At 36.0% G+C, this 27,944-nt stretch overlaps 4 protein-coding genes across 5 annotated transcripts; 1 reads left to right on the top strand and 3 right to left on the bottom strand.

Moving 5' to 3' along the window:
- Nucleotides 1-3,686: 3,686 nt before the first annotated feature.
- LOC130798744 (uncharacterized) lies at nt 3,687-6,845 on the bottom strand. The gene is made up of 4 exons (XM_057661843.1): nt 5,573-6,845; nt 5,379-5,500; nt 4,764-5,309; nt 3,687-4,691 (listed from the first exon to the last, which is right to left on the bottom strand). Exons 1-4 carry the CDS (start codon nt 6,663-6,665, stop codon nt 3,687-3,689), a joined length of 2,766 nt encoding a protein of 921 aa, XP_057517826.1. The 5' UTR covers nt 6,666-6,845.
- Nucleotides 6,846-9,495: 2,650 nt separating this feature from the next.
- LOC130797963 (plastid division protein CDP1, chloroplastic) lies at nt 9,496-19,786 on the top strand. 2 transcript variants are annotated; one of them, XM_057660769.1, is made up of 12 exons: nt 9,496-10,113; nt 11,474-11,587; nt 11,675-11,812; nt 12,594-12,698; nt 12,790-12,912; nt 13,442-13,810; nt 14,841-14,936; nt 15,015-15,134; nt 15,826-15,891; nt 15,977-16,732; nt 17,253-17,443; nt 19,412-19,786. In XM_057660769.1, the coding sequence occupies exons 1-12, from the start codon at nt 9,766-9,768 to the stop codon at nt 19,494-19,496; spliced, it is 2,511 nt and encodes an 836-aa protein (XP_057516752.1). In that variant the 5' UTR covers nt 9,496-9,765; the 3' UTR covers nt 19,497-19,786. The 2 variants fall into 2 exon arrangements, with proteins under 2 accessions (XP_057516752.1, XP_057516753.1); XM_057660770.1 differs by lacking the exon at nt 9,496-10,113 and having other exon boundaries at nt 11,675-11,837.
- A 1,266-nt stretch (nt 19,787-21,052) lies between these two features.
- On the bottom strand, nt 21,053-22,515 carry LOC130798743 (expansin-A23-like). Its single transcript, XM_057661842.1, is given in 4 exon segments — nt 21,053-21,559; nt 21,561-21,690; nt 22,375-22,457; nt 22,510-22,515. Coding segments are annotated over 4 exon segments (726 nt in total).
- Nucleotides 22,516-23,968: 1,453 nt separating this feature from the next.
- On the bottom strand, nt 23,969-26,680 carry LOC130797929 (expansin-A23-like). Its single transcript, XM_057660727.1, has 2 exons — nt 26,489-26,680; nt 23,969-24,613 (listed from the first exon to the last, which is right to left on the bottom strand). The coding sequence occupies exons 1-2, from the start codon at nt 26,616-26,618 to the stop codon at nt 24,006-24,008; spliced, it is 738 nt and encodes a 245-aa protein (XP_057516710.1). The 5' UTR covers nt 26,619-26,680; the 3' UTR covers nt 23,969-24,005.
- Between the last annotated feature and the right edge of the window lie 1,264 nt (nt 26,681-27,944).

Raw genomic sequence — 27,944 nt, 5'->3', positions numbered from 1 at the left:
GTCGACTTCACGGACCTGAATAAGGCATGCCCCAAAGACGATTATCCACTTCCAAAGATAGATCGTCTGGTCGACTCTACGGCAGGCCATGCATTATTAAGCTTCATGGATGCCAACGCCGGCTATCATCAGATCCCATTGGCCACCGAAGATCAACCTCACACGGCCTTCATTACTAGCATAGGGGTCTATTGCTACAAGGTCATGCCCTTCGGATTAAAAAACGCGGGAGCAACTTATCAGAGGATGGTCAACAAAGTCTTCCAATCTCAGATTGGACGGAATTTAGAAGTATATGTGGATGATATGATCACAAAGAGCAAACAAGCAAGTCAGCACGCCGCGGACTTACGAGAAACCTTCCTTACCCTTCAAAAACACCAAATGAAGCTTAATCCCGACAAGTGCGTGTTTGGAGTTACCGGAGGTAAGTGCCTCGGCTTTCTGGTAGACGAGCGGGGCATTGAAGCAAATCCCGATAAGATCCAAGCCTTACAAAACATGAGATCCCCCACCTCAGTAAAAGAAGTACAAAAACTCACGGGGTGCATAGCCGCTCTCGGAAGATTCCTTTCCAAGTCTGCGGATAAATGTTCCCCCTTCTTTAAGACAATAAAACAACAGAAGTTCGAGTGGACAGCAGAAGCAGAAGAGTCCTTTCGCCAACTCAAAGAACACCTGTCCACATTACCGAAACTAGTTTCTCCCATCAAAGGGGAGAAACTAGTCCTATATGTTTCTGTCTCCGAGTATTCGTTATCCGGAGTACTGGTTGCGGAAAGGGAAAAGAAACAGTTTCCCGTATACTACGTGAGTCATGCATTCCGCGGCTCTGAGGGAAACTACGGCGAAGTCGAAAAAGTCATATTCGCAATCGTTATGGCAAGCAGAAAATTGAAGCCCTACTTTCAATCCCATCAGATCATCATCCGGACTGATCAACCTTTGAAAAAGATACTGGAAGGAAAAAACAAGTCAAGCCGCGTCACAGATTGGGCAAACCAGCTAGCGGATTTCGGTATCGAATACGAGCCTCGAACGGCAATCAAAGCTCAAGCTCTGGCTGATTTCATTGCTGAAAGTACCTTCCCCTGTCATCCTGAACCCAATCAGAAGTGGAAGTTGTATGTAGATGGGTCCTCAACACAATCAGCTAGTGGAGCTGGACTCCTCATCATGTCTTCCGCGGGGGTCCGTATGGAAAGAGCAGTCAGGTTCGAGTTCGCAGCATCTAACAACGAGGCAGAATATGAAGCATTATTGATGGGATTGAGAATTTGCTACGAAGCGGGAGCGAAAAACTTGTCCGCTTTCTCTGACTCCCAATTGATCGTGGGACAAGTCAACGGAGAATTCGAAGCAAAGGATGATAGCATGAAGATGTATTTGCAGCAGGTGAAAGAATTTGTTCAAAAATTCGACAAGTTCACATTGGAGCACATTCCAAGATCCCAGAACGCACAAGCTGATTCCCTAGCAAAACTGGCCAGCTCAGCAGAAACATCCGCGGCTCGAGACATTATCTGGGAAGTACTTCCTAATCCCAGCATCAACTTCATGGTCAACACCATCGACAGATCAGATACATGGATGGAACCGTACATCGAATATTTGCGAAATCAGACGCTTCCCCAAGATAAAAGCCAGGCCAATATGCTCCAGAAGAAAGCAAGATGGTTCGAACTCCACGAAGGAACGCTCTACAAGAAGTCGTATACACACCCCCTCCTGAAATGTGTATCCCCTGAAGAAGGAAACTATATCCTTCGCGAAATACATGAAGGAGGATGCGGTATACATCAGGGAGTGCGAACTGTCATCGGGAAAGTCCTGAGAAGTGGATATTATTGACCCTCACTCCGAGAAGACGCGGAATACTTGATCAAGAGATGTCCTGAATGCCAATACCATTCAAAGATAGGAAGGAAGCCGTCTAATTACTTGACTGCCATACAAGCCGTCTTGCCTTTCGACAAGTGGGGCATGGACCTCCTTGGTCCCTTCCCTCCGGCAAAAGGGCAACGCAAATTCATCATTGTGGCCATTGATTATTTCACAAAATATGTAGAAGCGGAAGCCCTTAGTTCAATCACGGACAAACAAGTCTGTCAGTTTATATGGAGAAATATCATCACAAGGTACGGCATCCCCCGGGTGATCATAACAGATAATGGAAGGCAGTTCGTCAGCAAGAACACTATCGAGTACTGCGACAAATTTAACATCCAAATCAGATTCAGTTCAGTATCCAGGCCGCAAACTAACGGTCAAGTGGAGTCCGCAAACAAAGAGATCCTGAATGGCATTAAGAAGAAGATAGAGGGAGTCAAAGGTAATTGGGATGAAGAACTACCAGGCATCTTATGGGCAAGCCGAACAACCATCAAAGACGCAACGGGGCATACACCTTTCTCTTTAGTATATGGATCTGAAGCCGTGCTCCCAGTTGAAATAGGCATACCCTCTACAAGGGTCACCTACTACTCACACGACGAAAATGAGGAAGGAAAAAGAGCAAACTTAGATCTGCTGCCGGAAACAAGAGGAAACGCGATGCTGAGATCAATAGCACAAAAACAGAAGATGATCCGTAGCTTCAATCGCCACGTAAAAACCAGACGCATTCAAATGGGTAATTTGGTCCTTCGAAAAATAGAAGCTACGGGAAAGATCGTGGAAAAAGGAAAGTTAGGAGCCAAATGGGACGGCCCTTTCAAAGTCACCCGCATCATCAAACCGGGAACTTTCGAACTAGAAGACATGAAAGGGAAAAAACTACCCCGTCCATGGAATGGAGACCACCTAAAGAAATTCTACATTTAATAAAATTTGCAAGGGGCAATCAGTTACTAGTATCAGTGTTAGCAGCATCAATCCGCGACTACACTCATCCCGCAACGTAGTTGCGTTGTCATTCGAATTCACTTTTGTATTCTTATCAATCCTTTATAACAGAAGTTTCAATTTCAGATTATCTGGCACCTATGTTCGCAACTATTTGGTAAAAATCTATTGCAAATCTTATTAAATCAGTAATATCCAAAAGTCGGACCCCTTGAGAGAGGTCCCATTATCAAGTTATTCTAAGTCACTAACGAACCTATGACTTCGACAAGTCGGACCCTCAGTTTGGGGTCCCCCTAGTTCAAAACATTCTAAGTTTTTACAATGATGTTTCCCAACCGGGACATCGATAAGTCGGACCCCCAGTTTGGGGTCCCCTAGTTCAAAACATTCTAAGTCTTTACAATGATGTTTCCTAACCGGAACATCGATAAGTCGGACCCCCAGTTTGGGGTCCCCCTAGTTCAAAATATTCCAAAAGATGTTTCCCAACCGGGACGTCGATAAGTCGGACCCCCAGTTTGGGGTCCCTGAGTTCAAAAGAAAATCCCAAGTCTCCCAAAAAGATTACCCGCGACCGGGACATCGACAAGTCGGACCCCCCTACTGGGGTCTGAAGGCTGAAAATATTCTATGTCCAAATTTCCTTGATGTCGCCTATACGTGACATCGAAAAATCACGTCCTTTAAGTAGTATTCCGCGGCCTCAGAAGAAAGAAGCCACGGCTCAACAAATAGAAGCATGGATATCACGAAAAATCAGGAATATATACATCGAATATTCAAAATATAGTTGAATGTTTACAAAAAACAAGGTTACTAAAATACAAGATTATACATCGTCAAAAAAAGGCCTCGACATCTTCACCCGGCGGCGGAGGAGATTCGATCCTTCCCTCTTCAAAACTCGGGGTGAAGCTGACATAATCTTCAACATTGAACGGCTCCACCCCGATCTCAGACAACTCCCGGGACAAGCTCTGGAGGTTCCGGCCTTCGTCAATAATGAGATTCGATAGATCAAGGCATAGAACCTCCAGGTTGGAGAGCGTCAAGTTCTCTGGGACATCTGACGCCGGAGGAGAAGAGAGAGCCAGCTGCTCCAAGTCGAGACTTAAAGCCTCCCTCTCAGCCTCGGCATTTATCTTTTCAGACCAGGCCCTCTTTTCGGCCGCGTCCCAGACCGTGTCGACCAGTACCGCCGACTCCCCGTCCAAGACAGGAGCAAGGTTGGACAAAGCTTCACTCCCCTTTTGTTCAGCAGTTTGCTGAAGGGAAGTAAAATCCATGCCCAACTCTGCGGCAGCCAGACGATACTTCTCGTCACTAATCATGGTTCCGGCCTTCACCATCTCGGCCGTCAGATCTCCGAGAAACTTCGACGCTTCCGGCTCATCCGAGAGAAGCCAATCTCGAGCTATCCGGGCCTTCCTGGTTAGGCACAATTTGTATACTTTAGCCGCGGATAGAATCATTTTGAAGTGGGAAGAATCGGCCGACACTTGCTGCATTAGTTGCTGGTTCTGATGAACGAGCTTGGCATGAGTATCCATCAGCAAGCCGACCTCATGGCTGATGCTCGCGGACCTGGTGGAAGCAGCATCCAAGTTCTCGACGATCTGATCCAGCTGCTTCCTCGCCCTTTCCCGCCATTGTTCGGTTCTGACCAAGCGTTCTTTCAGCTCAGAGCACTTGGCCAGTTTTTCTTTGAGGCTCGGCAGGTCCTCCCGCAGTTTTGTTAATTCTTCGTTCAACTCTTCGCAGCGGGAGGTAAGGGCGGCCATGTTTTCCTGGTCCGCGGCACTTTGACGGTTGGCGTCGAGCTCAAAGGCCAACCGTATGAACGCCTGCAAAGGAACGATTATTAAAGAAATCCGGAAGCAAAAAATAATCATATTACTGAGTTTAAAAGTTATTACCTCCGCCGCCGAAGCTTGTGCTTGACGCACCCTATCACGGGGGGGCATAGATTCTAAAAGGTCGACGTCCACTTTGCTGATTAAGTTGGACGTCGCCCTGTTAAAGCGGACTACTAAGCCCTTATGCCCCAGCTCCGGAAAGGGTGTGTCGCGTCGAAAAGGGGAAACCTCCCGACGACGGTAAACCTCGGCATACTGAGAGGAGGGAGCCGCGGAAGATTCCCCCATTTTCTCCTTCCCTTTATCTGAAGATGGCCGTGGAGAGTCTTGAAGGGGCGAGGTCTCCTCTTCAACTGGCCTTATTTGGAGGGGCCGGGCGGTAGGGACCGCGCCCACGGAGGGCCTCTTTGCCGACTTCTCCTTGTGGGAAGAAGAATCCCGCTTCCTCTTCTTCTTCCCACTCTTTTTTGTCGCACCCCTCGTCTGAGGAGGAACCACCCTCTCAGATTCATCGGGGATATGAACCTGCTTTCTTTCTTCAAGAAGTCGGAGAGCCTCTTGCTCCGAAGGCACGTCCTCCAGACCCTTCTCCACGGTTGCCGAGTCCTACAAAAGAAGAGGTTAGGAAGAATCAACAAAAATCTTTTTTCAACAGAACTTTGTATAGAGATATACCTTTGGAGGAAGGGGAAGAGGCTTATCCTCGGCCCGCTGGATGGCCCCTGAAGCAAGTCTCAGAACACTGAATTTCTTCATTAGTTCAGGACTCTTGGCTCGAAGATTTTGCTTGGCTATCCCTGTAGAAGCATGAGTTAGCAACAGTCAAACGTACTATAGAAAAGGAAAGGAAGAAACTCGGCAACTCTTACTCCGATCGATAGCCAAGCTAATGCCGAAGGCTGAGAGGAGGTTCTCATTCTCCAGCTCAGGACGACCAGGTATCCAATTAAGTTGGACGTTCATTGGTTTCCTTCCCAATTGAACGTCCATCTTTGCATATTCTATGATCACCGCATCGTTAAAGGAACATTGCGGGATCCCATTATTAAAACCCGAGAGATTGGGCTTTATATCAAAAGAGGTCTTGATATTCCATCCCTCTGAGTTGTATAAGTATGCGAATTTTGTCCTATACCCCTTCTGGTTATCGGGGAGGTCTTGGACTATCTTCAGTCCTCGACGGTGGGTGAAAGTAATCCAGCCACAGCCGTATGATTGGGAATTACATAGGCGGGCTCTGAATATATATCTAAAAGCTGTGAGTGTTGGTGGCACGGCCAAAACTTTACACAAGATCAAAAAGGCCACCATACAACCCCAGGCGTTCGGGTATAACTCGGGCACTGAGACGTCCAAAAACTCTAACACCTCTCTAAAAAACGGGTGAAGAGGAAATCTAAGCCCTAATTCAAAATAAGGGAAGTATACGGCTATACAATGTGGAGGGGGAAACCTAACGGTGTCATAATTCCCCGGGGTAATAATATTTATGTTATCTTTTAAACCCCATTTTTGAGAGATGGCCTCCCGACGGTTGTCTAGATCTCTCTTAGTCTGTACGTCAATAAAGTAATTTAGAGGCCCGCCGTCTGGAATGTAGAATGGAGGAGGAGCTGGCGCCGCACTCTCTCTTCCTGAAGACTCGGCTGATCCTTCAAGGTTTTCCATATCTACATACAATAACCCTTCTAGGTCAGGATTTATTCGCGGCAAGTAATTTGGAAAGAAAGCAATGCTCACTTCCCAAGGAGCAGTTTTCATAATCTCCGGAGGGTATATAGGAGATACGGACGACTCATCCCCAGCTTTTATTGGTTCATAATGGGGGGTAATTCTCACTGAACTACTTTCATCCGAGTCATCCATTGGTAAACCCTTTTTATTAAGACGCCTACGTACTATCAAAGGAGTTTCCGGCAAGTTAGTAGGGTTGGTGTCTGAGTTAGTAGTCGCGACATCCATGATAATAATAAAGTAAAAGCCGAAACTTGTAAAGAATGGAGACTAGATTCATAAACAAATTCAAAGTTCTAGGCTAGCATTCATGAACAGATTGAAGATATTCAAGAAATTCGAGAACAGTTTGAAGAATAACTTGAAGAAATTCGAAAAATCTGGGAAAAGTTTGAATACCTTAGAGAAATGTGAAGATTCGTCAGAAATTTGGTGAAGATCTGTCAGAGACCTTGAAGATCTTCGAAGGATTTGTCAGAAGTTTGAAGGAGGGATGAGGATTGTCCGAGCGTCTCTCTCTACGTTCTCTCTTGCAATTTGAAGATTTGAAAAGAGTTAATGAAGATTAGGTAAGATGGAACTATTCCAACTACCCTATTTATAACAGCAATAAATGCTTCACTTTGGGTTTGAACAGTTGAAAGAAAAGTTGAAATTCCAAATGAAAGCTGGGAAGTCGATAAGTCGGACTCCCAATGAGGGGAAGCCAACAGATTTCTTCTTAAGTGTTTAATAATGTCCGTGAGGTCTATTAGTCGGACCCTAGTTGAAGGGGTGATTTTGCAAATTTTTTCTAAGTGTTAAATCCTTGAATTTAGCTGGGAGGTCGAAAAGTCGGACCCTCAATTAAAGAGCAACATCATCAATTTGTTTAAGTATCAAACCATCCAGCCGGTGAGTCGATAAGTCGGACTCCCAGGGAAGGGTAGAATATGTATAATTATTCTAAGTCCTTCAGACAATGTCCGGAGGATCGATAAGTCTGACCCTAAATTGAATCTCCTGAAAGGGAAATCATTTGAAGAATTAAGGTCAGACGTTCAGCTGTCCGACTTATGGACACGACAAATGAAATGTGATGGAAGGAAACATGAAAATTTCTTAAGAAGATTTCCGTATGGTCGATAAGTCGGACCCCCAAATGACCCTAATCCAAGTAAAAAAAAAAAAAAAAAAAAAAAAAAAAAAAAAAAAAAATTCTAAGTATAGAACCTCTCATGTGTGTCCGTGGGATCGAAGATGCGAGTTCTGGGGCTCATTCCGTATCATGCTGGAATAAAGAGGGCTGCTTGGACCAAGTACTGAATATTTTTAAAGATATCCGTGTGGTCGATAAGTCGGACCCCCAGGTGGTCCTTCTCTTTCTCAAAATATTCTAAGTATTGAAGGAGGATTCCCGTGCTGAACTTACGAATGAAGACGCAAACTATTAGTTCGCGGCATAGTTCAACCATAGGGGTAAAAATGTTGAGAAGAATGCAATGCCGCGTCATTACCAGGAATCTGATTCGTAAATACCCTTGACGTTACGCGGTATCAGTTCAAAACAGACAGTTGATTTAATCCGCACAGTCGATAAGTCGGACCCTCCTTGGGTGTTTTGTTGAATACCTGATTTCTGCAATATCAGTGAAAGCAAGGGCCGAAATATGATGTCGCGGAATCTAGATCCCACATTCACTATTTCGCTGTTGTATTAACACGTCTGGGGCTACTTCGCGGCATACTTCAAGCCGCGGCTTCATATGTCCGTTTGACCCGTATTCAATGTGTTCTTGCCTGACAAGCTTAAAAGGTCATATCTTTTTCGTTACAATTCGGAATTTGGCATATGAACAGTCGATTCAAAGCTTTCAAGCTCAACTTTCATGATTCATCAGAAAATTCGCCAGATTGGGCATGTGTTCATCCTCATGGGGCTTTCGCATGTTCTCTATGATCGTGTCCCTTCACTAAATCAATTACGATGGATGCATATTTATCCGCATAAAGGAAGATATTTCAGGGCGTCGGGACTCTCCCCTCATATTGTCCTTCATGCGTGGGGCTAAATGTCATGGTATTGTTTTTAATTAAATAATTAGCATCATATCCCTAAAATACCCTTTGACCTTTCGGGATTTGACTTTGACTTTTAGTCAATAGGCTTTTTGGCTGGACCTCTTTTCTTCTTTGGCAGGCCCATGGGTTTTTACCTCCAGAATACTTAAATCCTTTGCCATCCCTCTCCTGTGGCTATCCTCCTTTTAAGGAGAATAACCACCCACCACCTTCCACTCTTCATACATGCTTGGCTCTCCTTGCTTCAGATGAATAACTGTCCATTCTTCCCCTGACCAGTCCACCTCCCATTACTCCCACTACTCCCATGTTAGTCCACTTCTTCTCAGAAATAACTCCCCTTCTTCACCATTATAAATAGAGGCTACCATCAAGGAGGGAGGATCATCTGAAATAGCTTTCCTAGTATCCTTGCTTACATTACTTCCTTAGCCTTCCTAAACTCTAGCACTAGCACTAGCAATCCCAATCCCGACCTTCCTTCTTGCATTCATTCTACAATCTGTCATTCATTAATTTCCGATCTACGTTCTAACTTGAGCGTCGGAGGGGTTTTCCGGGAGATCACCCCCCGGACAAGGCTAACGTGTTGTATTGCAGGAATTCAAGTCGCTTTCTCTTATAAACCGTTTCACTTGATCACTCTTCCATCAATCTCCAGGTATTTTAAGTGTCTTTTGCACTTCCTCGTTTCATTACCGAAACAGAGACAATTAAATTGGTTCAGAGGGAGTATGAATTATAATTATTCATTACTTAACTTGTTTGGATTCAAACAACTTTCTTAATTGGTATTGTTCAATTAAAATTTTGAATTATTATAAAAAAATCAATAAAATTTCAATTAATTTTTTTTTAAAAAATAATATAGTGGGCCAAGTGGGGTCATTACTGTAGATAAAATTAGTTTCAGTTATCATTGTCGTCATTCACCTGAATAAGAGTATAAATAAAGAAAAAAAAAAAAGGAAAAGACAGAAGCATTAGAAAGAAAAAGAAAATTATTATTTTTGGGAAAAGGAATTGTTTGTGCAGATAGATTGAGTGAGGACTGAAGAGAGCACCTCTCGGCTTTCACTCAGTCGTGCTCACTAGTATTATATATATATATATATATATATATACTTCTATTTATATATTTTCCCCAATTAATCCTTTCAATTACTCCATTAATCAACCTCCCACATTTTAACCTCCTTTTCTCTTTCGATATGATTCATCTCTTTCTTCTTCAAATTTTTTAGGGTTTACAATTCCTGCAATTATAATGGCGTCGATTCCTGCTTTGCTACCTGAAATTGCTTCCTCATCTCACTGCTGTTCGCTTTCTTCTCGTCGCCGGACTACCATTATCAGTTATTTTCTCTCTCTTCCTGAACTCCTACATTGTTCGACAAGCTTCTACTCCTTTTCTTCCCTCTTTTGTTTCGCTTCCGGAAATAATAATAGAAGTAATTATCATCGTCATCATGATTATCATTCAAGATCTGTTCTGGTAAGAAAGAGATGGAGATTGAATGCAAATGCATCTCCATTGCGTGTTTTGGATGCTCATGTTAATGGTCATTCTTCTACTAATCATGTCGGCGTTGAGATTCCCGTTACTTGTTATCAGGTTTAGTTTTCTCTTCACTTTTTTAAGATTTGATTTTAGTTATTTGTGTTGTATTATTAGAGTTTCTGTTGCTTTTATGGACTATGATTATTGAGAATGCATATTTTTCTGTATTTTGTTTTTCCAAAAATAATAGGTTAAATTGTAAAACGTTTTTTTGCGCGATCCTAAATAGTTGTTTGATGAACTTTTTGTTAAACTGTGTACTCTTTGTATAAAAATTGCTTTGGTATAGGAAAGTTTAGTACACTTGATGCTGTATGATCATTACAATTCAATTATATTTTACTTTGACATTGAGTTGGAATTTATAGAGTGGCATTTTTTTGGTGGCAAATGGAGTTAGCTATAATCACTTACATGTTTTAGTCATTTGGATTAAAGGAAGTACGATTTAAGCTCATATTTGACCTTGAAATTCATCATTGACTCTTGATTCTTAGTCTCATTACATTCAGTGTTGCTAAAATATTTCTCTGCTTTCCCGGCGGTGTTCTCTGGCCAAGAACGCTGCTTGATCATGTTGTTATGTGAATAGTGAAGTGGAGTTTATTTTTGGAATGATATTTTTTATGCAGCGTTGTTCCATAGGAATTACTAGTCGCTTGCAATTTTTAAGTCTCAGCCTATATTGCTATAATTTGGGCAGGATGTTGGGACAAAATTACATCGTTACATTGGTATCCTCTGTTTATTGTAATGCGAAGGGGAGAAATGGTATCATGAGTTTTCATCTACCTGTGAGTTATTTGTAGTGGCTATGCCTGTAGTTGGAAGGTTTATTATTGTAAATGTGACTGTCTCTAGTAGCAATGGTGGATCTTCATGTACGCCTAAATGGACCCGACCTTCCAGGAAATTTTTGGTCATTATAGAAAACTGAATTGTTGTCTAACATTCACAATAGAAAGATGTAGCTTAGTGGTTAAGAGTATACTTTTTAAACTAGACTAGAGGTTGAGAGTTCATATCTTACCACCTAGTTTTTTTGTTTTGTTAATAACATTGACTTCCCTTGACTGACGGCCCGAGATTCTCTAGTGTTCAATAGGTTATGTTGCTTACACTTGGGTGCTAATGGCAAAATGATAGACTCAGCTATTTTGTAAATTATTTCAATAATTTTGGCCCAAGAAACAAATTTAAAGTGTCGTACTCGTGTTGGAGTGTTGAGGTGACACATGTTATTGAGGTGAAGTGAAGAATCTAAGTAACAAAGCTGTTAGGTGCTCTGTGGGGACAGAGGCTGTGCACCTTTTCTAATTGTTTATAAGTTCTGTATCTTCACAAATTGGAACAAAAGTCCTATATACTGTGTTAAATTTGGGATGGAGAACTCACATCACCTATAATTATACAGATCATAGGTGTTCCTGATAAGGCAGAGAAGGATCAAATAGTGAAGTCTGTGATGGATTTGAAAAATGCTGAGGTTGAAGAAGGGTACTCAGTGGAAGCTGTTGCAGCTCGTCAGGTAGAAACAACTGTTGAATGGTTTTTTATGTGAGATTTTACTAGTCTCTAAATGTCTTATCTGATGTTATACTATTTTTATTTGTAGGATCTGTTGATGGACGTTAGAGATAAACTTCTTTTTGAGCCAGAGTATGCTGGGGATATTAAGGAGAAAATTCCTCCAAAGTCTACTCTTCGAATTCCATGGGCTTGGTTACCTGGGGCTCTTTGTCTTCTTCAAGAGGTACATAATCGGACTATGTGGTAGGGTAAGCTTGATTATTTTTTATTTTCTCATCTTTTTTTTTTTTTTTATCCAGCCTCGATAGAGACAAATATTTGAAGTTATTTTTGTTTTAGACATAGTTACCGGAGTACCAGACACCGGATATAAAATCCCGTTCAAGAACCTTTGTTTTCAAAACTCTAATTAACGTTCGGAGATAGTTCCCCGATCCCACATTAATGTTCTAATAAAAAATGCAATATAAAACTGAATCAAATATTATATAAAAAGGAACCTATCAACCGAAACTTTTCATTCCCAAAATTTTAAATTAACGTTTCCCATATCCGTTTTTGCTCCATGTAGTGTATCGTATCTCTTTTCGAGTAACATTGGTTTTAGATTATTAAATCATGTGCATTTGATTTTGCAATCAAAGGGCATAGGAAACAACCACTTTGTTTACAAGGATAAGGGATTTGACCTTCCTGGCTCAAACCTCCCTTAGATATGTTGGATGAACAATTGCTGCCATTTTTATAGATGATCTTACTTGCTGGCGCTATGCTGCGTTAGGCACTGAAGCAATACTAGGTTTTAGATTGACTGGGAAGGGAATGTTAAAGAAGATGCCTTGTTGGCTGCTCCCTAGAAAAGTAATAAGTGAGCTTTTTGTATGTGATTTTGTTTTCGTGCCAGAATTTGGCTTGGTCCATTGCCCTGACTGCTGTTGGAACCCTTGTGATACTAGATTTTTCCTAAATTTCTATTTCAAGAAATTATTGTCTTAACTGTGTAGGTTGGGGAAGAGAAGCTTGTTTTAGACATTGGCCGAGCAGCTGTCCTGTGCCCTGATTCCAAGTTACACGTTCACGATATACTTCTTTCTATGGCTCTTGCAGAGGTAAGATGAGTATGAGGTATCAAGTATTGCTGCTGTGATTTCTGGCAGCCTTGTTATCTATCCCCTTCTTATTATAGGTGCTTTCTTGAAGTGTGCAATTGCCAAGACCCATCTGGAGAAGAATAAAGTATCTCAAGGATTTGAAGCTCTTGCTAGTGCACAATGTCTTTTAAGGAGTAAAACATCCCTTGGAAAAATGAAACTTCTTTGTGAGGTACATTACCTTTATGATATTCTTATCTCATATCTGTAAGTAAGAATAGCATTTTTCATATGATATTGCATCTCTGCAAAGCTATTAATGCAATGAAGACCAACTAATTCTATGGATATCTTGTTCTGATATGTTTTCTGTCTGTTTTTTTTTGAGTTCTTTTAGAAGGCACATTATTTTGGAGTGGTCAAAATATAGCTTACCAAGTGGTTATAAAAAAAAAGATATTTCTAATGATTTTGACTTGTTCTTCTATTTGTGCTGCATAAATTAATTTAGTACTTATATATGGAACTACTTTTGTAAAGCAACATTTGATGATTGTTGTGTATGCAGTTAAAGAAAATGGGAAAAAACACAATGAACGAAAAAAGTGAAATACAATGGTGAATATCTAGTTGTGCAATTTTGTATCTGGCATTGCTTTTGCTTCACAAGTTACTGTGCTAAATGGATTACAACGACATATTGAGTAGATTCCTTTCTCTAGTTCATTGTTGTAGTTTTCTTTTTCTTTCCTTGACTGCAGATTGAAGGTTCTTTAGAAGAGCTAGCACCTGCTTGCACATTGGAGTTATTGGCAATGCCTCAGACACCGGATAATGCTGAGCGCAGGCGTGGAGCAATTGCAGCTTTGCAAGAATTGCTGAGACAAGGTCTTGATGTAGAGGCTACATGCCTAGTCAAAGATTGGCCTTGCTTCTTAAGCAATGCACTGGGTAAACTCATGGCTTCAGAGATTGTTGCTTTGATTCCTTGGGAAAGTTTAGCATCAGTGCGGAAGAATAAGAAATCTCTTGGCTCTCAAAATCAAAGGGTGGTGATTGATTTTGATTGTTTCTACACTGCACTAATGGCTCACATTGCTTTTGGGTTCTGTAGTAGGCAAAAAGATTTGGTAATCCTCTCTGACATCGAAGTTGGTAGAAAATTATTTTTCTATCAATAAAGGTTTTTTATAAATTGCATTTTAGATGATGTATGTTCTTAATTTTGATGATTTTTTGCTTTTCATCTTATTGAGATGGTGAACGAATCTGTTTGTTTAGAGTGGTTTGGAAACACGAAGATGACAAAAAGCACAACTATAAACCAGTTGAAAGGATCGATTATATTTTAATTGCTTTTGTGTTTTTGTTATTTTATGCTTTTTGTTAGTAAGTCTATTCCATTATATTGAAAGTACGCGACCTTATTGTAAAGGTTATTGAGCTTAGCACGACCAAAAGAAACAACCACAGAACCATAAACATTGACTTTGAAACGTCTCACCGTGACTAAAACATATTTTTGCACTATGATCTAAGTACACCTTAGAAGAACGAAACTTTATAACAAAGAACCTAGAAACCATAATCTGGCAAAAAGGAATTATATTGGGTGTTTGACCATTTTTTCTGGCCTTTTCCCCACCTAATCTACATATTTTTTGCTTTTACACTTCATACTATTTTTTTTATCATATGGTAACCATCAAGTTCGGGTAAATGAAAAAAGTCAATCAGCAGGAAATTTGAATTTTTGCTGGAAAATGTGTTTTTGGTATCTTTTGTTAAAGATTTTATCTTATATGGTGTTTATGTATGTATATATGTGTGTGTGTTGATATATAGATATATAAAAGATGTTTTCTCACAAATTGGCAGTTTTAAAGGTACACAATTTTGGTTTGAAGTGAACATTGTAAGAAGTCTAGAGTTGTCTTGTTGAGCACTTTCACCTGTCCTACATGTTTGGACTCTATTGTCAGGGTATCTTAGCATCTTTTGATTTTGCATTCTCGAACTCTTAATCTTTTAAATGCATTAGTAGTAAAAATAACTATGCTCTTGGGAAGTTCATGATATATTTTTTTTCTGAATTAGAAGTTTTGGTTTGTGCTAGCTTGCACAGTTGCACTTAGTAATGTGACTTTCATCTTTCTGTAGATCACCAAAGCAAGATCAATATGCGAGTGTCTGATGGTGTCAGATGGTATTGACTTGAAACTTGAAGAATTATTTTGCTTGTTTCTTCTTGGACAGGTAATTTCTATCTTGAAACTTCAGCATGTATGTTTTTTTTGCCTATTGTCTGATTTGCAAAAACGTTTTTTTTTTCAGGGTAGTAAGGCTGATGCTCTTGAAAGGCTTCGCCAGGTTGAATCTATTAAATATTCGGCGTCAAGGAACTCACTTTTAAGAAAGAGCGATAAAGATGCTTCTGTGACAGATTATTCTTTGGTATGTCAGCTACTAATATATACACTAATTTTTTATGTGTTGAACCCAGGTTGTGTGTTGATTGTTAAGAATTTTAGATCAATGTTTTTTTTTTTTTTTCATTCTTTAACTAGTATTAGTTGCTATCTAGAGCAACTAGGAATGGTGATAATTTGCAATAGTATGGAATTTGCTTTATAATATCAATTTGGCTGTTGGCTGTGATGGACCTTTTGCATTACCGACTTTCGGTTAACGTCCGATAGTGGATTAGTGCTACCCTTTTGTCATGATGGATTTTGTGCACATTGGTGCTTTTACTGTTATAGAAATTTGTCTATGTGGATCATGCATTTTTAGTCTATCTGTAAGTGAGAGTCTAAATGTCACTAAAAACTCTTTTCCATATTCCTCTGAGGTAATAAGTTATGTGGGTCCTTGTAAAGTATGGAATGGTACTGCTTTGGGGCATATAGATGTTTGATAGGTGTCATACTGTCATTAGCATTGGAATGGCAAGCATGTAAGTCATGCTATCTTTTGCTAATTTTGTTGTTTTTCTTGTACTCTTCTGCTCCCGATGATACAAATCTTACCTGTTGATATGATCATGCTGGTTTATACTCTATTTTAGATACTCTATTCCTTTGAGTGCGTCAGCAGCAATACTTTGACTCCTTTTCATTCGATATGTTTTCTTTATATTGTTCAGGAAAAGTTTCTGAAAGATTCTGTGCTGTGCTTGTTTTCAGATACACGAGATTTTTCTCCATCATTGGTAAGATGATAGTAATTCTGAATTTGTGTTGGAAGATTTCTAATTCTAAGCAGTTGTGAATTATATCTTATATGTATTTCTGTAGGCTGGGTTTTTTGGTCAGGAGAAGAAAGCCATTGGCAACAAGCAAAGTCGAAATCTGTCACCAGCTATCCCAAATGTGAACCGAAGAGTGATATCCCCTGCTGTTTCATCTGATCGAATAGTATCTGATGAGCGTCTTGCTTCATTGTTATCATCCCAACATATTGGGCCTTCTGTAAAGCCGTTGGCTCTTACTAACTTGGGAAGCCCATTACAACAAGAAAAACCTGCCATACAGAGTGTTCCTGATTCCCCATCACCACAGTTGAAGAGAGAACTTGGTAGCCACCATCAGCAAGCTACTTTCAGCGGGATGACTCAAGGAAATATTGTTGGGCGTATAACATTTGTCACAGTTCTAGGTTGTATTGTCTTTGCAACCACTTCAAAGCTCCTGGGCAGGCAGAGTGCCCATTTCTATGACTCCAGATTGGTCAATAGAAGAACGACCTTGTCTTCTATTAGTGGTCACTCTGAGCATAAAAACATGCATGAAAACTTCACTTCAGCAATGCAGCAGTTTTTATCAAGTTTGAAATCAGGAGTCAAAAATCATTCTAGCTCTGGAAACAGGCAGAAATCATCTCTTACTGCTAGCTTATCGTCACCTGCGCCTGTTGCATATAAGACTATATTGACTCTTGAAGAAGCTGAAGCTCTCGTAAGGCAGTGGCAAGTGATTAAAGCTGAAGCCCTTGGACCTGAGCATCAAATTCATTTGCTCTTTGACATTCTTGATGAGGCTATGCTGGTTGAGGTAGGGCTCTGCTGATTATACTTTATTTTAGCTTGTTTTATAATGAGCTTAGACTGTGTAGAGTAATATTGCCAGCTGTCTATGGGTTTCATACGTATATGAATTACTCCCTTCGTCCCCTAGAGTGTGACATAGAGAGGTATGTTTTAATTTAGTAGTTGGAAAATAAAACCAAAAGTAAGTGGATGGAAGGAATATGTGGATAAAGTGTTAAAAAGAGGAGTTTGTGGATGAGATTAAAAGAGAGAACGTGGGACTACAACTGAAAATTGGAATGGTTCAAACTCAAAGGGAAAAAATAGGAATGGAGAGTGTGTCAAACTCATGCACATAACAGGAGTAGCTGTTATAGTATTATATGGCCTCTATCAGTCCAAAGGGGGATAGAAATACAAATTGTATGCTGAAAGTTGACCTTGGTAGCATTTGACCAACTTTTGTCGCATGTTGCTTTCTAATGCAATGCTTATTAGATTTGTAAGATGTAATGTACTTATTTATAATTGTGCTTTTTTCGCAGTGGCAAGCTTTGGCAGAGGCTGCGAGAGCCAAATCATGTTTTTGGAGATTTGTTTTGCTGCAACTGTCCGTCCTACGTGCTGATATTTTCTCAGACATCACGGGCACAGAAACAGCGGAAATTGATATCCTTTTAGAGGAAGCTGCAGAGCTTATCGGTGAAAATCAACCAAAGAACCCAACGTATTATAGGTAATGCAGCTATTCAATCATCATCACAATTGTTTTAGACAGTTGCATCTTTCTTCCCCACTCTACCCCAATCCTTGTAATCTTTATACTCATATTTTCTGTCTCTTCATTTCACCCCCACCTTAGCATCCTCTGTGAGCCTTTTTGATGGAAATGGGGCAACCTTTAAGGAATTGAGGGAGTAGTATTGTTGTAGCCATGCTTTCTTGATTCATTGGTACTACACTACATGTTTGGATAACAAATTAGGAGAGAAAAGACAGAAAAGGAAGGGAAAGGGAAGGAGGGGAAGGGAAGGGGTAAGGACGGAGAGTGCACCTTGTTTGACAAAATTTGTTGATGCTTTCCCTCCAAACCACTTCCCGCCCTTTTTGTTTGACAAATTCGTTAAACCAGAAAGTTTATCCTAGATAGGTCACACACTCACACTATTCATAGGATACATGTTTTAGGGGAATTTCAAATAACAATAGCTGCTTCCAGATCATATACCGTAGTTAGGCACTATACTGATTACTAAGATTTCTAAAACCCTATTAATCTAAGATACCTTTTTTTTTTTTTTGATTTTCTCCATATAATTTATTTGTAGTTTAACATAATAAGATTTATTATAATAAAGTAATCGACTTTTCTAATGATATAGCATCCATATGAATTAGTTGCTAAATCTTATGTGCTGTGATCTTGAGGGATATAAGTGTTTGTAAATTGTTGCACTTTCTTTTTGGATGTAACCTGAAATGGTTTAACATAAAAAGATTTTGGTCCACTATTGCACTCCAACAAACTCCAGCTTTTTAAGTTCATTAGTTGAATAGAACTTACCCAACAATTCAAACTAAAAGCACAGAAAGTAGCCTGAAATGGTTTAACTTAACTTAAAACCATTGAATTGAATTAATGTACTACCACCAAACTCAAGCATTAGGAAGTCCTTAAGTAGAAGAACTTTCACTTCTACATTCGTTTTTTTAAGCATCTCCTTTTGTTGCTTTTGTTATCAAAATCTTATTTTTAAAACAATAATCTAGTCTGTTAGAGTAGGCTAACGAATGCGGAAGCATGGGCCTAAAGGTGGCACGAAAAGTTAATGACCATAGCTTAAAGGTCCACTAATGAACCGTGGTTATATGCAAGTATTAAGGTGATTTAAGCAATGAAAGTAATGTAAACATAATACCAAGCTTTAAGGTGGTTCACCATTAATGAGGCTACATCCACCATCCTTGGCTAGTGTATCATTATGTGTTTAAAGGATATAGGAGCTTGAGAGCTCATTACAATGTTGAAGGAATTACATCAATGGAGAGTGTATGTGAGCTATACATTGAGTAGAGAATTAAAAAGAGAATGGTAAGGAGAATGGGAGCCTCAAGCTCTAAGCTTGGCTCTCTTACCATACACTAAAGAACTACAACAATATATAGACAAAGGGGGAAAAATGGGACAGCAAGTATCACGAGACAGCAGCTAGCATCAGAAAGTTCCGATGCATGGCTCGACCCCTACTCGACCTGTGGCTCGACCGAGTCTGGGTCGAGCGAGCAGCAGCTCACTGTTTTCGAGCTTCCTCTTTCCTTTTTCATGCAAGACCGGTCTCCAATGTTCTTGCACCTTGAACCTAGGACTGAAATCTTCCTCTTCCATTCTTCACATGTCAAGATACTCTTCCAATATAGTACATTGTACTATGATTCCCATACAAACCAATCACAAAGTGTGATGTGTCCTTCACCATCTTCAAACAATGCTTAAGGTCTAGTAATCATTTTGTTACTCCTAACCTTTAAGCTAAATTTCTTTTACACTTTATTGTCATTTAACACATGATTAATTAACACGAGACTCATGTCACACTTCTTTCATAGTCATTCGGTAGATATATTACCTCTGCTTTGTTCGTTCATTGTTTCTCATTTAAGAAATAAAGTTAGTAATATTTGTTTGTAATGGATATGATTGCAGCACATACAAAATCAGCTACTTTCTAAGACGACAAGAAGATGGATCATGGAAGTTCTGCAAAGCAGATGTAGATACTCCATCCTGAATCCTGATATTCAACTGTATATGATAGCTGAGTAGTTAGGAACTTACTAATTCTTTAGTTAATTAAGTTGTTTTTACCACTAACCCAGACTTTGTAAAGAATAGCTTATGGTAGCGGCGTCTGTTCCCATATAGGAATGTGTATTTTCAAGAGCAAATAGCGTGTGATTTTGTTGGTGAGCTGAGCACTGCTGCTGATTAATTAACATTTTTTACTTTGTATGAAAAGAATCATTCTTTGTATTCGTCACATTGATTGTTGGTGTACTAGTTGGACAATTCCCACTATTACTTGTGACTTGGATACTCTAAAAAGGAAGTATATTCAAATATGATCTTTTTTTATCTTTAAACTTCTACTGGGTAGGTGGGGGGAGTATATCTGTTAAGGTTTGATCCGTTTTGAAATTGAGTTAAGTTCAACTGAAAACTTTTTTAATTTTTTTAGTTGACGTGAATTTGACTTCTTGTTTAAATTTTGTGACTTGTGGTTTAAATTTTGTCAATTTTTATTATTCTATGTCATATTTTATTAGTTAGTTTCCACTATCTCTAGATAATTTCTTACAGCTTTCACAAGATTCTGAATATAATTTTTTACTTTAACTCTTTCCTCATTTTAGTCTACCTTGTTATTAAACAAAAAAATATTTACATTTAACTGCAGAATGCATTACGCGGATAATTCTTTGATTTCAAAAAAAAAAGGTTTGATGTTATCAACATTTTTGATGTATAGATTAGCCTATATGATTATATCTTTTTAATGCTACTCAAAAATGAATTATAAATTGAATTTCAATCCTCATAATCTTGATTAGATATATTATCAAACATAAAAAGTCAAGTAGTAAAATAATAAATACTCTCTCTATTCTTATTCATTATTCTCATTTAGAATATGTGGAGGTACTAATGATAGTAATAATGAGCGACAAAATTTATTTAAAAGTACTGGTCAAAATAAATATGATTATTGTTGCTTGAAATTATAAATAGAGTAAGGTAGTGTTTGACAATATAGAATTAATTTGAAAATAGGAAAACTAAATTTCGATATTCAAATTCAAGAATTGTAAATAACATCTATATACTTGGAATTTGCAAATTTTGATATTTGACCACAGTTTACATTGTTATTCTATGAAATTGACCTAATTTCACATTTTGAAATTCAAAATTTGCCAAACATAGCATTTGGCCCAAATAAATATTTGAAAATGAATTCCAAATTGCTAAACATACCATAAAATTATTACATAAAAAAGAGTGAATTATAATGAGAGAAAGGATACAATTATACCATTGATTAAAAATTTAACTTTTAGAGATTAAAGGTGTAAATATTTAATTTTTTTTAAATGTATTATACAAATTAAGTTACTTCGTCCATAAAAATGTCCCAAAAATATAAAGATTTATAATGATAAGAAACTTTGTCAAGTTTTCATTTGGAAAAAATGAAAAATAATAAGAAATATAAATTAGAAATTAAAATAACAACCTTTTGATCATCAAGAACTAAAATTCTCCTAAACATAAAAATATAACCTTAGATTAATTAACATTAATCTTACTCTCATAAGTTTGACCAAATTTCCAAACCCTAGGTACCATATTACTAAACAAAGACATCTTACCATCACTTGTAACAACTTGAAATGAAAGACTTTGACCTTGTAACCTTGCCCAAGTTTGCCAATTTTGTCCCCAATTTCTACTCATATTTACCCAACTAGATTGGGAGCCACCCTTAATATTTAACCCAACAATATCTCCAACACCCCCAACATTATAAACCAAAACCATTAACCAATATGGATTTCCCTTAAGTTCAAATTTAACACCACCCTTTTTTTGACATATAACCCTTCTATAATGAACAGGTACAATTCCACCTTTATATTGAGCAATTCTAAGAAGCATAGGCATTGATAAATCGAAATGTTTTCGAGGCGGATTACACCATGCTTGTGGTGTTTCTTTGTAATATGGAGGGCAGAAATTGGTGGCGGTAAAGCGAATCGGACTAGCGCCTTTCTTGCACCATTGCAAGTCTACACAAAGTTATTTCGAAACAAGCTCCACAAGTAGATCCATTGTTGAAGAGTGCCGTACTTAAGGCTGTTGTTTCTAGACCGTATCCTTGTTTGAATAAGTCCTTGTAACCACATGCACCATGCACCATGCACCGTCTGTATTCATGACATAGCAGTCGATTAGCAAGGGTAAAGTAGGTTGTCGCCTAGGGGCTCTAAATTTTATAGGGCCTAAAAGATATTTTTTTCATATACAATATTGACATTAACTTGTATTAAATTTAGGTATAATTTACATTTTTTGCTATGTAATATATGAGTTATAGGGGTTTTTTTATAAAATAGTTAAAATATTAACAATACAAAACAAAATGAGTATTGTATCATTTATATATTACACCTTAGATTTTTAAGGGTCTTTTTATCTTTCGCTTTGGGGTCCAAAAGAAAACGAGACGACCCTGAATTCCATGCATTCGTATAATAATTTAGTCACTACATGATATACTGACGTATTCAAGATAATAGTATAGAGTGAGCTAAATATTCAACTTAAGATTAGATGTGTGTTCGATAGACATGTCTATTCAAAGAACTATGTATAAACGTTAAAAGTAGAAATATTACGTTTTAGTTACACGTTAAAGTTTTATATTTTTTTGGTTTTAGATTATAATGGACTGAATTTAAAATATTTACTACTACCAACGATAAATCAAAAATAACATTTTTATTAGTTTTATTATTTAACAAGGGGTAGAATTACGTATATTCGATCCTTCTAAATTCCAACCTAATTGGTTGGCACCTACATAATGAAATGAAATGGAATGTATTCACTTAGACATGGTTTGGCCACCTTTGATATCCCCATAAAATGTAGCATGGGCATGATCCCAACCATTATAGGCACCTTGAATTTGCTGTGATCCCACTACCAACCATTGAAGTTACTGTATAAAAAAATGGATTAACAGCCATTCTAACTCTTATTATTTAGTGTTTACAATAATAATAATAAATGTGTGCAACTTTTTGTTTTGGATCAACTCTAATTGGTAACAGAATCTTGCTTTTTTATGGACTATAAATATATATAAATAAATCACAATTTAATATATTAATTGAAATAACTTTAATACTTTTGACTGAATTATTAAGAGCAATAAGCCTACTCACTTTTTAATCTAATTTTCTAAAGAAGCAAAAAAATCTCAAAATAACATATATGGAGTTACTTGATTATATTAAATTAAACGTCTTGCCAAATATGGCAACAAGATCACAAGTCTTTGGAAACTTTTGATTGATTTAAATAATTTTTAATTTATATATATTTTTTTATAGAAAATCGAATATTATTTCAGTTAGATAACAAGTACTACTTTTTAGACTTTACTCTCATCACCTAATTATTTTCTTTTCTCGATTTACTCGGTAATTTAATAAAATATAATTTTAGTGGCGTTATTTATAAATGAGTATTAATTAATTTGTAACTTACAAGCTTAATTGATTTCTTAAACTATGTGGAACTTATTTTTCATGCACATTTTCAGTTTCAGGGTTAAATAGTGATAAAAAGAGTATTAAAAACTGCTCTCACTCTTTTAACATTTGGTTTTAGTGAAGGGAGTACGATTTATGAATTTTCATACATTTTTACGACCTTTTTATGATATGAATTTCCTTGAATAGATAAGAGGGAAAAGTATAAAAATAGGTCCATTCCATAAAAAAGTATACTAGTATTGGTGATAAGTAACCATATCACGAGTTATTAGTCACCATATATCTAAACTATTAGATATGAATTTGAGTTTAAATTTAGTCCTTTTTCAGAAAACATGTTTGAATATAAATTTTTTGATTTTCGATCCACATTCAATTTATTGCCATTCCTAATTTATACTATAAAATTTACACATACGTTATGATAATCTTCTTTATGTCTCCTAATTTCATCATAAATTCTATGTATAATTTAACCATCGAACTTTTGTTAAAACGTGAAGCACATATATAATTAGTGATAACTCAAGAAAGTTTGGTCTCAAATTACTTTAAAAGTATGACAAAAAAAAGTTTAGAATGACGAAACATCGCAAGTATAAGGCCAAGTGTCCTTCAATTAATTGAACAATATTAGTACGGATGAATTGCTAATGTTGTTTTTCTGCAGGTAATTTTAGTATTCTTGAGGCATTTACGTCACTCACATTCCTCTTTAAGGAGGGCTCTTACTTTTTTGGATAAAATTAACCACAAATCTAGTCATTTCTTTAAAGGAAGTATGAGCATGAATGGTCCGTCACTTTTCCTCAACCAGACCTTATTTTCGAGCGGGATATTGGGTTGATGATAAAGATGACAAAATTAATATCAAAATCACAATTAGATTAATAACTCATAATAATAAATAATTATTCCTTCATATATTATATATTATATTATAAAAATACAATCACATGTTAAAAATTAGAGTTTCCTTGATAGGACTTACCAAATTGCCAATTAGAGGGCACAACCCCATCAAACTCTAAACTCTTTCCATCACTAATAGTAACTTGAAAAGACAAAGCTTGTCCTAACCATTCCGCAGAAGACTGCCAATTCATACCCCAATTCCTAGACATTTGTACCCAAACATTACTCCCCCCCTTAATCTTCATATTTGTAACATCACCCGCCCCACCCACATTATAAACCAAAACCAATAAAAAATTAGGGTTTCCACCCATAAAAAATTGAACCCCCCCTTGTTTAACACAAGGAATTCTCCTATACTGAACAGGTACAATCCCAGCTTGATAAACAGCAATGGTAAGAAACATGGGCTGGGTTAAATCAAAGTGTTGTAAGGGAAGATTGCACCAGGCTGATGGGCCTGTGGAGGGTGGACATAAGTTAGTGGCAGTTACTTTGATGGATCCAGCACCGGGTTTGCACCATTTTGAGTTTACACATTGGATTTCATAACATGCACCACATGTTGAACCATTGTTGAATAATGCTTCACTTAGGGCTGTTGTTGCTAACCCATACCCTTCTGTGATTGTGTTGTAACCACATGCACCCTCTGTGTATGTATTGAAACAAAAAATTATCATTATAATTAGTTAAATTTTAATTATTGTATATGAATTGTGGGGGGAAAATAAAAATTCAGCTGATAGTTAGCATGGTTATCGATTAGTAGGGATAAAGCGGGCTACCAGCCTACTTTTCAAGGCCCCAAAATTTTAGTGTCCAAAAATCTTATTTTTATGTATATAAGTGATGTTTTTGACGAAGCAAGTAATATTAATTTGAATTATATTTTGATATAACTTAAATTCTTTGCCAACTAATAATTTTTAGTGTTTTTTTATAAAGTAGTTTAAATATCAACAATAGAAAATAAAAGATGTATTATATTATTCGTTATGCTTTAAATTTTTAGAATTCTTTTTAACTTTTGTTATGAAGCCTAAAAATAAACGGAACAGCACTGATAGTTAGAAACTTGAAATAAATAAATAAATAAATAAATAAATATATATATATATATATATATATATATATATATATATATATATATATATATATATATATATATATATATATATATATATATATATATATATATATATATATATATATATATATATATATATATATATATATATATATATATATATATATATATATATATATATATATATATATGATATACTCTCAGTCGATCTACGTAATTAGCAACTAGAAAAATAGTACAAAGATTAATTAAGAAAAATGAGAACAATTGCATTGTTACAATAACATTAAAAGTAAAAGACAATATTAATGTTGGATAACAATTAAAGAAAGGAAAATTTACCATGAATAATCTAAAATTTTCATAATTTTTCTACAATAATCTCACCTATTGATTAACCATGAATAATTTCAACTTTAGGGTATTTGACTAGAGTAAACTTAGTTAACACATTAACCTGCTATAGTAGATAATTCACCAAAAAAGTAAATTAAAAATAAATGTAAAATTAGAGAAAATTTTTGAAAATTGACATTGAATGATAAAAAATATCAGAATTTTTTTTTTAACATTTAAAATTAATTTTTTTTGGCATTTTATTTTAATTTATTTTTTTTAAAATAAAACTTGCTATAGTAGATCAACGGGTTACCTAAGTTTACTCTAGGCAAATAACCCCTAAAATTGAGATTATTCATGATGATTAATTAATAGAAGAGATTATTGTAGAAAAATCATAAAAATGTTGAATTTAAAGAAATTGGTGGGGAAATTAATAAGGTAACTCAAAATAGTTGATGGAGTGTAATTTTTTACCATAAGTTTTGTATAACAATTAGCAAACAAACTATAGGACAACAATAATACGACCGTAAAATGAGAAATTATGAGTCTATTCATTATTATTTTTTCGTTTTTATTTTTTAAAACAAAAAACCAAAAATAGGAAATCTGAAGAAATAGTTTTCACTTTTAAGTTGTTAGTTTTCAAAACATTATCTTTCCAATTATTTTGACAAGTTTTATATTCAGACATACTTCATCTGTTTCAAAATAACTTTTGTCTTTTTATGCAGTCCAATACATATGTTTTAATTTATAGAAGTATCAAATACTAATCACAAATTAAATTTAATAAATAAATAATGTAATATTTTTTGTATTGCATATATTATAGAACAAAGAAAGTATATCACATGACTTTAAAAATCAAAATTTAAAATACCAAAAAACAAAAATCCACATTAATATCCAAAGATTAGTCTTGCACTAAAATAATTTAATTACCAATAGTTCATGATAGTAATCTATTAGTATTTCATTATTAAATCCTTTATCCTTTTAGTGTTTTTTCATAAAAAATTAATAATTAGGAGGAAAACATTTAATTATAAAATCAAATAAAATAATGGTTAAATTGAATTCGTTTAAACTCACTTTCAGTGTCACGGCCCTTCGGATCTCCGTAGAACGTTGCATGTGCATCTGTCCAACCTTGAGCAATTACCATGGTCACTAAGGCCATGATAGCAACAAATCCTAAAACAATTTGAGAGAAATGAGACATTTTTAAACCAAATAAAACAATTTTTTAGCATAAAAAAACTAGTAAATGATTTTTAAATTGAATGGGATTGCTTATTTATAAAATGTAACATGAAGTGGGTGGTATTTATAGGCACACAAAATATTATAAAAATTATTAATTGTACACAATATATCCAAAAATGGTATAATATCATGATAATTAGTTTTTTGGCTTATTCTACTTATGTATTTTGTAGAAAATACAAATGGGTAAGATATGCATCTCTTGAATGATGCTACAATGGATACTTCATAATTATTTATTAAGTAACTCTTGTATTAGTCTTTTCACGATTAGACAAGTTCATATAAGAAATTCAAATTTATGAATGTTTTAATATTTAAGTGTCAATTAATCTTTAAAACTAAAATATCATGTTAAACATACACAATATATTAAGTGAATATACAAATGTTAATGATTTTATTAATTTCGTTGGACTATTTAATTAGTCCAATTTAGACTGCGCCATGAAAAAACTATCTTAAATGAGAATTTATGTATATATTACACTAAAATATAATCAAAAAAATTAAAAATCACTTGATGTAAAACCATGAGAATTAAACTAAAAAAACTATGAAAATTAATATATATATATATATATATATATATATATATATATATATATATATATATATATATATATATATATCCTCTAATTAATTGTCTATGGTAATGAACAAATATCCTAGATTAATCTCATAATTTTATTGATTTTTCTAAGATATTTTAATTAATCTTGAATAACATATTTTTAGTTGTGCAATTTCAATATTATTCATTGCACAACATTGGATTTTACGTTAATTTTTATTAATTACTATTAATATTTAAAAAATATTGTTATTGGATTTGGTCAACTTGGAGTATCACATAATATTTTTATATAAGTAGTTATATTTTTAATAAAATATATGAAGGATCAAATTAGTATCTTACATAGTGTGAAAATATATAATGAACAAGTATTAATATATGAAGAAAGTATAAATCTAGTTGAGTTAAATATATCGAAGTATGTAGTTTGACTTTAATTTGTGCTTTTCGTTTGACTTTGGAGAAGATCTTAATTAATAACGGTTATTTGTAAGGTTAATAAATCACCCTTAGTGGTAAGATGTGATAGGGTAAGAGTTTTATTATTTTAATTTATTTTTTTTGGTTTGTTTATTTTAATATTATTCTTTATGTCTTTTAGTGGTGATTTACAAATCACGGTTATTGATTAAAAATATTTGTTTTACTTTGTGCTCGGCTCAGTTGACCATAAGCGCTTTTAATTTAAAACAAATTTGACGATTT

The sequence above is a fragment of the Amaranthus tricolor genome, chromosome 13, assembly GCF_026212465.1.
Source record: "Amaranthus tricolor cultivar Red isolate AtriRed21 chromosome 13, ASM2621246v1, whole genome shotgun sequence".
NCBI classification, from domain to species: Eukaryota; Viridiplantae; Streptophyta; class Magnoliopsida; order Caryophyllales; family Amaranthaceae; genus Amaranthus; species Amaranthus tricolor.
The sequence above is the reverse complement of the archived record's forward strand: the minus strand, read 5'-3'. Positions and strand labels throughout refer to the sequence as shown.

What these genes read in the sequence shown, in the direction of transcription:
- LOC130797963 (XM_057660769.1), top strand. Translation starts at nt 9,766, where the DNA reads ATGGCGTCGATTCCTGCTTTGCTACCTGAAATTGCTTCCTCATCTCAC. An exon ending in AAATGAAACTTCTTTGTGAG is followed by an intron (nt 12,913 to 13,441) that starts GTACATTACCTT and finishes CCTTGACTGCAG; the next exon opens with ATTGAAGGTTCTTTAGAAGA. An exon ending in GCTTGTTTCTTCTTGGACAG is followed by an intron (nt 14,937 to 15,014) that starts GTAATTTCTATC and finishes TTTTTTTTTCAG; the next exon opens with GGTAGTAAGGCTGATGCTCT.
- LOC130797929 (XM_057660727.1), bottom strand. Translation starts at nt 26,618, where the DNA reads ATGTCTCATTTCTCTCAAATTGTTTTAGGATTTGTTGCTATCATGGCC. An exon ending in GAAGGGCCGTGACACTGAAA is followed by an intron (nt 24,614 to 26,488) that starts GTGAGTTTAAAC and finishes ATACATACACAG; the next exon opens with AGGGTGCATGTGGTTACAAC.
- LOC130798744 (XM_057661843.1), bottom strand. Translation starts at nt 6,665, where the DNA reads ATGGATGTCGCGACTACTAACTCAGACACCAACCCTACTAACTTGCCG. An exon ending in TAGCTTGGCTATCGATCGGA is followed by an intron (nt 5,501 to 5,572) that starts GTAAGAGTTGCC and finishes ATGCTTCTACAG; the next exon opens with GGATAGCCAAGCAAAATCTT. An exon ending in CTCTTCCCCTTCCTCCAAAG is followed by an intron (nt 5,310 to 5,378) that starts GTATATCTCTAT and finishes CTTCTTTTGTAG; the next exon opens with GACTCGGCAACCGTGGAGAA.